This window comes from Coenobita brevimanus, chromosome 18 (genome assembly GCF_032717465.1).
Source record: "Coenobita brevimanus isolate Jiangsu-jjx chromosome 18, ASM3271746v2, whole genome shotgun sequence".
Taxonomy (NCBI): Eukaryota; Metazoa; Arthropoda; class Malacostraca; order Decapoda; family Coenobitidae; genus Coenobita; species Coenobita brevimanus.
The window spans coordinates 9,362,053-9,370,938 of record NC_136971.1 but is presented as its reverse complement, the minus strand read 5'-3'; the positions used below and the strand labels follow the sequence as shown (position 1 = coordinate 9,370,938).

At 39.8% G+C, this 8,886-nt stretch overlaps 1 protein-coding gene across 1 annotated transcript in view; it reads right to left on the bottom strand.

Annotated features, from left to right (window-relative positions):
• Positions 1-2,073: 2,073 nt before the first annotated feature.
• LOC145391397 (phosphatidylinositol-3,5-bisphosphate 3-phosphatase MTMR3) overlaps positions 2,074-8,886 on the bottom strand; it is a 137,794-nt gene continuing 130,981 nt past the window's right edge. Inside the window, exon 17 of the mRNA XM_080266004.1 lies at positions 2,074-2,649. Coding sequence (XP_080122130.1) covers positions 2,490-2,649 — 160 coding nt within the window. The 3' untranslated portion in view covers positions 2,074-2,489. The remainder of the gene's footprint in view (positions 2,650-8,886) is intronic.

Below are 8,886 nucleotides of genomic sequence, written 5' to 3'. Positions count from 1 at the left end.
CCTTAAGTTACGAAATTGTACAAACCATTCAGTAATATCTGCTTTGTTGAGATGATATTTTTCACCAAACTTAGGAACAATATTTGGCAAATCACTTTGCTCACTGCTCAAAAGCACTGCAAAATTTTAAGCAATTTTTTATTCTGTTTGTTCATTGATGTTTTCATGCATCTACTGTACTCTGGTAAATCATCTCACCATCTGTTTTCTAATATTAACCCTCTCGTTACCAATTGACGCTGGCTGTGTCCAACCTCAAGCGAGTACTTAGGACACGGGCCTGGGCACCCAAGGCCACACACTGAGAAACCCCCTTTGTCACCGTGCTATTCCCCCACACTCAATAGTTCATAAACAATTTATCCTCACATCCTTATTTACAACTTAATCCTGAATAAATGTACTTGCTTAGTGTTGTAAAATAGGTCAGCCGAATGTAAATTACGCCTTAATATTTTTTTTTTTTTTTTTTTCCCTCACTGAAACATAATTTTTATGGTAAATGTTACTGAAAAAAAGTTGTAGGGAATTTATTTGGCTACATTTTAGTGTACAAAGAATTACTGTAGTCAATTAGGGCCGATTTTACAGAATGTGAAAGGAAATTATCATATGCTCGAGCAAGACTTGTAACACACTGACTGGGGTACTGGGGGGACGCTGGGTGCAGAGTGGGTTGAGCACGGAGGAGGGATACACGGGGCCACAAGTAGTGCTTTGTTCTCATCCAGAAATGGACGCAAAATCATTCCATAACCAAAAAAACAGGGGCCACTTCGTTCAACAAAACTGGCGTCGAGCAGTAACGGGCGGATGAAATGCGCGCAGATGCAGCCTGCGTCAAATGGAAATGAGTGCATGAAATTTGCACCACACCCATAAACACCAAAGGGTTAACACTTCTCTCTTGCTATACATTTTTGCAGACAATACAAACAATGTACAATGTATAGTACTTTTACAATACAGACTTTAGAAACATCCAAGATCAACAACTCCACATAAATGACTGGTATTAAAAAAAAAAATTGAAAATAAAAATCACCCTGACATACAATATTACCAGTATACAGTACTGAGAAATGCAAAAAAGCCAAAACAGCAGTAGAGCTTCATTTATGTTTACAGTATTAACACTGTACAAAAGTTTACTAGTTCAGGAACATTTTATGTTCAATAATACAGAAAGTCCTCTCTTTATCTTAGTGGTAAATTCCAGGTGTTAACAAGCAGGCTGGCAGAGGGTTAGTGCCCCTCCCTGTAAAACAGTAAACTCAGAGACAAACAGCCACCCCTTAAGGGATCATGGAGTCTGACCACTGACAGATAGATATCATATAAAGCAAACTTGCATAAAGATAACACTACCCAAACTTAGTTAAAAGATGTGCTAGCCAGATTGCATACACTGAAGTTTTACTTAAAATTGTATTTTGCTATAAAATGGATTCTCATTATCTCTGAAATCGGGCAAGGGGGACTACTGCATTCTTTTCACTTTATACTGGCCAGATTTTCGTCCTTTTGCAGCTTGTTTCACATACGTCAATGATATTAAAATACAATATTGTGGCTCTGCATCCTTTCCATATCACTTCTTCGTGACTAGTATCAAATTCTTGTGCAAATATAGTCTTACAATTCAGCATTCAAGACGGAGAGATGGCAATTTTAAGTCAAGACATAGTAAAAAAAAAGAAGTAAAACATGAAGAAGAAATTATCCTTACACTGTGTGATTACCCTATACTTTTGGTAGTTATATTACTCAACTACTTCCATGGATTTTAAAATGGTTGGGTAAAATTAATAAATACATAATGAAGCATTAAAAAATTTAGAAGAGTATGAATTGCAAGAGCCATCCTGTCTGACTGAAGGAACTTGAAAACAGGTTATGACTGCTGATTTGCTTCACACTGCTATATACTTGCTCAACACTTATGATCACGTCTCCAAGATATATGTATCAACTTACAAAATCACGGGATTACATATGTACCATGAAGCCCTAGCTGGGGGCTATCATCTCTCATCTATATCACACTATATCATGTCTTTGGATTATATCATACACTTACACCTCCAGGTTATACCGCACTATCATATCATTACAATGCTATGCCAGACTATCATGTTTCTGACTTACACCAACTATCACATCTTTGGGATACACCAAACAATTACATCTCCAAACTATACCACATGATCACATTTGGGCTATACATACCTACCAGCTCTCCAGACTATTCTTATCAATTTACTGTACTTCTACAGAGCTCACAGTACTATCTGTTCCCTCAGTACCTCAAACTTTAGCTAATCCACACTGCTTTTACATATAAGGGCTGAGAGCACAATGGGGCAACAACGAGCCACAAACTATGCAATCCCTGACTCACCAAATTTGTCAGCAAGGTGAAGGAATAGAAAATTGCAGGCTCAACCCCATATAAACGGAAAGATTCTCATAATCACTTGATGAAAAAGCTAGTTGGAAGCAGCAGTCAGCATCTTGGTGGTTTTGGTGAACTCAGAGCCAAGAGCATAGTAACACGTGCCACAAACACGCACCGGCTGGTAGAGCTGCTCCCTGGGGATGGGGACACTGTGTTCGGAACAATCTGAGCAGAAGATTTTACCACAGCTCCTGTCATGAAGATGAATCAAGTTAAGTGACACCAGGGAAAATATTCTAGTGCCATTATTGCACTAACTTGCTACTAATTGACACTGCAACCTGACAAGAACAACTCCAGGCATCCGTCCCAACACAAAAATAAAACTTCCCACAAACACAATTTCCCTCCTCTCTCTCTCGTGTGTGTGTGTGTGTGTGTGTGTGTGTGTGTGTGTGTGTGTGTGTGTGTGTGTGTGTGTGTCTGTAATTCACCGGGTCGGTCAGGATCACCTGATGGTCGTGATCGTCAGCTTTTACCCTCCCGGAAGGGAGCTGAGAGCTCATATAGTCCGATCTAAGGGCAAGGCTGTGACCTTCACACATGAACACACCCGTCCCCTTGCTCAAGGGGGACAGTAACCACCCACTTCATCAGTTAAACTTTTTCGCAACTTGAGTGAGGCGCGAACTCCCGTCTACCAGATGGCAAGCGAGAAAGTTACCACTGCACCAGCGAGCTCTGTGTGTGTGTGTGTGTGTGTGTGTGTGTGTGTGTGTGTGTGTGTGTGCGCGCGGGGAGTGGGGGAAGTGGAAATGGAGGGGGAGGGGGTAAAAGGACTATGCAACCAAGAGGCAGTTCTGCCACATCAATTCTTTGCTAATGGGCTCTCGGGAGTGTGCACACAGGTAAGGCCTTGCACCATACCTACCATCTTTCAATGAAGAGAAATTGTAAGAATATTTATACATCCAGCATCTGGAGACAAAAAATACATCATTATTATGCATGATACAAATGCTATTTATGATTCAATCCATATTATGTTCATGATCCATTTTCCAGCAGTTAATCTAACATGAAAATTATTATTACTTAGCAATCAGGCCAACCCTCCAACTATCGTCCAATTCCTTTAACGTCCTGTATTTCAAAAGTTTTCGAGTCAATTCTTAATAGAAAAATTTTAAGGCATCTTTCCTATCACAACCTTCTTTCCGATCGTCAGTATGGGTTCCGTCAGGGACGCTCCACTGGCGATCTTCTCACCTACCTTTCAGACTCCTGGTCATCCTCCTTTCGGGACTTTGGCGAAAGCTTTGCCATTGCACTTGACATCTCAAAGGCTTTCGATCGAGTCTGGCATAAATCTTTAATTTCCAAACTGCCCTCCTACGGTTTCTATCCTTCTATCTGTGCCTTCACCGCTAGCTTCCTTTCTGGTCGTTCTATAGCCGCTGTTGTAGACGGCCATCGTTCTTCTCCTAGATCTATCAACAGTGGTGTTCCTCAGGGCTCTGTCCTATCACCAACTCTCTTCCTTTTATTCATCAATGATCTTCTAAGCTGTACATCTAACCCTATCCACTCATACGCTGACGACTCCACCCTTCACCTTTCCATTCGGTTCCCGCAACGCCCATCTCAACAGTTACTTCAACAAGCAAGGGATGAGGCTATGGCACACCTAATGTCTGATTTGGCTCGTATCTCTTACTGGGGTAAAAATAATATGGTTGTCTTTAATGCATCTAAGACTCAGTTCTTACACCTATCAACCCGACAAAATCTTCCACAGGTATACCTACTAATGTTTAATAATATTCAGCTTAATCCTGCATCATCCTTGAACATGCTTGGGGTTTCATTTACTCGGGACTTATCTTGGAAAGATCATATTACATCTCTTGTAAAATCTGCTTCCAAGAGATTGAGTGTGCTAAGCCGACTCTGCTCTTTCTTTACCCCTGCACAATTGTTGACTCTATACAGGGGTTTTATCCGCCCCTGTGTGGAGTACAACTCTCATGTGTGGGGAGGCTCCCCACATACAGCTCTTCTCAATAGGGTGGAGTCAAAGGCTTTTCGTCTCATTAACTCTCCTCCTCTTACTGACTCCCTTCAACCTCTGTCTCTTCGCCGCACTGTTGCATCTTTATCTCTTTTCTATCGCTACTTTAATGATCACTGCTCCTCTGAACTGTCTGCTTGCATTCCTCCACCTCCACGACGGGCGCGTAGCACCCATCTGGCAGCAAACTCTCATCCTTTTTCTGTCCAACTCTCTAATGCAAGAGTTAACCGTTACTCCCAGTCTTTCATTTATGCAACAGGTCAGCTCTGGAACTGTCTCCCTCTGTCTGTATTTCCTGCTGCCTATGATCTCCAGTCTTTCAAACGCAGTGTGTCCAGGCATCTCAAAATGATTGGATCTTGAATTTGGCTCTATATTGTATTTTGTTTTTCTCTTGGAGGGAACTGTTACTGCGGGCTCATGGCCTTTGGTTCCTTCTTCCTCGCATTAAAAAAAAAAAGAAAAAAAAAAAAATGAAATAGCTCTTAAAGTTTCACACTCTACGAGTGAGCAGGTTAAATACAGGTTTCAAACTTAGCAAATAAGACCAAATGGAATAGCTCTTAAAGTTTCACACTCTATGACTGAGCAGGTTAAATACTGTTTTCAAACTATTAGAATATTTTAGCCACTTGTGAGACACCTAACTAAAAATACAAGACCGAGCAGGCAGAGCTGAACGTTCACAACGAAATCCAGTTCAGTAGTGCCACATCATGCTCTTTCCACTATTCCAACCAACTTTTGCCTTTTTTATCAGTGAAATAGTTAAAAAAAATAATAATAACTATGCAATGTATTATTTTTTAAATCAGATTTATTTGTCTACTCATGTAAATGTAAGAACATAAGATTTGTAGGGATTATAAAAATAATATATAGGTTGGCAGGTCTGATGTGAGTCTGGTGTGCACACACACACACACACACACACACACACACACACACACACACACACACACACACACACACACACACACACAAAACCAACTTAAAAAATTGACAAAAAGAAATAAATGGTGTACAAATACTGTTCTACAATTACAATCTCTACTAAAATAATAACAGGTGCGTACAAACCAGTTAAAAACTTTAACCAGCAAGCAGTCATGAACTGCAAAGAGGGGAAATAACAAGATATAGATGTAGGATCACAAATACCAGTGAATTATGAAAATACAGTGTGATGAAATTTGAACAAAGAAATAAACAAGACCTTCAAAATGCTTGATAAAATTTTAAAATTTATTTAGGTAAACAAAGTACAAGTGTTTGTTCACTTAGGGTAATCAAAGTACAAGCGTTTGTTCACTTAGAACTTATTTTCACTTTTCTATTGGCTTCAGGTGACTTAATGGCGCATTGGAAGCGTTTATGAACTGGTGGAGTTAGATGTAGTCTTCATTCATACTTTCACTGCCAAAGGGCTCTCTAGAGCTAAACAGAGTATATATATCTGGTAACACCAACAACAACCTAAAAGGGTCACTGGACTGAAAGGGTTAAAATCATGTGGGATAATTTACACAGCCAACCTATACTCCTCAACAGTCCCAAATCCAATCATTTCACTCTCTAATTTATCATATTCATACCACACCGATTCTCAAATTCATATGACATTACAGTAATCCCCGTGGTTTCCGTAATCCCACTTTCCAGACACCCAACTTACCGGACATTGTGGGCATGGACCTTCAGAACCCAAAAATGGCCAAAAAAAAAAAAAAAAAAAAAAAAAATCCCCCCAAAATCCAAATTTTTTCCCACCTGTAATTTGAAATTGCCATGCAGCACCAAACAGCTGTTACACCATGGACCCTTCACCCCTTCCTTCATCCCCCCTCCCCCATCCCATGTCAGGGTTGCCATTTGGTATTTTTCATTACCAAATCTGGGCCAATTTGGTAATGAATCAGAACAATGCATTACTAAACGGATTTTTCACATGTATGAGGATACACAGGATGGACATGGTGGATTGCTTGCTCTCTCTGATTAATCTGCTAGCCAACATAGCATGAAAATAATCAACATGTTGTTAATTATAAGAAGAGTGACTACATGTATTTCCACTTGTATGTATAATTAGTAAAGAATAAATGACTTTACGAATTTGGTAATGAAAAGTTAATTTGGTAATGAAAGTTGAGGAGTTTGGTAATGTGGCCGTTGCAATCTGGCAACTCTGTTTCCCCATCACAAACACTCCAACAGTTACTGCCTAACTTCAATTGCGAGTAGATGGTTATCGCAATGGAAGCCACACGTGCTCATTTTTGTGAATAAACACTGAATAAACTGCAATACCTTGCCACTAGACCACATGCGAATTTACAGTGTTGTGCAGTGTTAAGAAATCAGAATTTTGAGTGCAAAGAATTAACTGTGGAGTGAAAATTGGTGGTTGAAACTGGCGACTGAAACTGGCTTGGAGCAGTTAAGAACAATGTGCAGTGTTAAACAATTATAACTCACAGTGCAAAGAACTATGTGCAGCACAACACTGGATTACTGTACGTGCTTCAAGAGCATTTTCATCACTGTCAAAACCTTAGAAAAGGCAGCCACAAACGTGCATTAAGTACCCGGGCTGAGGTACAGTCACTTCTAATTCCTCATTGTTTGGTTCCTTTTCATTTATTTCATGCTTTATGTCCATTATTGGTGTGAACAGGGTTTTAAATAGGTTTAAATAGGTGCTGGGTCTGGTTAGTACTTGAATGGGTGACCGCCTGGGAACACCAGATGCTGTTGGCATAACGTTCTCCCTACGTGTCAAGTGGGGTTGGTGGAGGATTAGTGCCCCTCCCTGTAAAACAATTAACTCTAAGCCCTTGGCCACCCCGTTTGGGATACATGGCGTCTGGCAATGAATGAATGAAAAAATAGGTGCTATGCATGTCCAGTAGGGAGTTATTTAGGTGGCTTTCAAAGTTAGGCTGGGTTAAAGTCCTTAATTACCAGTCCAGGAGCCAGAGGCCCACTTTCCAGACAGGACCACTTCCCAGACATGCCTTTGGCTATACAGGTAACTCGCACGGAACACGAGGGTTTCGTTCCTACCGTGCCGTGTTAGGTGCGAAATCGCGTATATTTAAACTACTCCGTATTTTGCTCCCTAGACCCCCCAAATGTGTTGTTTTGCTGTTATCTGTCACTAGAAAGCACTTTAAGTGGTTAGAAGGTTTATTTAATGTTATAACTCACAAATACAGTACTCCTGAGCAAAACTTCAACACACAAATACTGTACGTAAACACAAGGAAACATTCCGACGCCGATCATAGGTAATCATATAAATTAGGTTAACTGGTACCAGTGCTTTAACTTACAAGTACATACCAGAACAGTACATATTTAACTTAGAAATGCAGTACTGTGATATCGAATGATTTCAGTACATAATCTGTTAGGAATGGCTGAAAAAAAAAAATGTTATGAATATATTTTCACCTTTTTGATATATGTTTATAGTTTCGAGTTATTTTTTACGTTATCGTTGTGCCCATGCTTGGAAAAGGGAGCAAAAGAGTTGAATTTTCAGTCCTAAATGAGAAAACTGCACGTCCTCCAAGGCTAGACTCTGCCACGGGAGAATAAAGTGGAGGGTCAGTCCGATTAGCAATAAGGAAGTTGTGTCACAACTTCCAGCTCCCACACCACGAGAATGGCTAAAAATAGAATCGTAATGCAGTTTCAGAACTAACAATAAGTCTAATTATTACGAATACAGATACAAAGCAGAAATAAATACGTTTACAGACAGGGAAAACGTATTTCTTCCGTCATAACATGTTCATCTTTCTCTATCATTTTACGTTCATCTTTATCATTTTACCTTGTTATTTTCGCAATATATAATGCTGTCTCGTAAACAGGGTGGTTGTTTGTGTTTTGCAAGAGAGGAAAAAGGTTGTATTTTCTGTCTGGGTCGAGATAATGGGTGTAACTATGTGTGGTTAGGCATGGCCATGAGCGAAAAAATCGTACATCCACTCATCACGATAGCCGGTGGTGAACTGACAGATGATACATGAGAGGGTGAAGTCAAGGTCATGTCCCAGATTTTCGTTCACTTCCCGAAAGTTTTCACAGTTTTCTACAAGTTGCAAACCATTACAGCAAACCTGAGCAAATAGGTAAAGATACCAAGACAAAAATGTATTTTTCTCTTATTATAAGTCTTTAACGAACAAACAAAAAAAAGGCAATATTCCGACGCCGATCATGGGTAATCATTTAAATCAGGTTAACTGGTTACAAGGCTTTATGTAATGCTTTAATTGCTTACAAGTACATACCAGAACAGTAAATATTTAACTTACAAATACAGTACTGTAGAAAAGCAGTACAGTAAGAGTTTAACGAACAAACAAAAAAGGCAATATTCCAACGCCGATCATGGGTAATC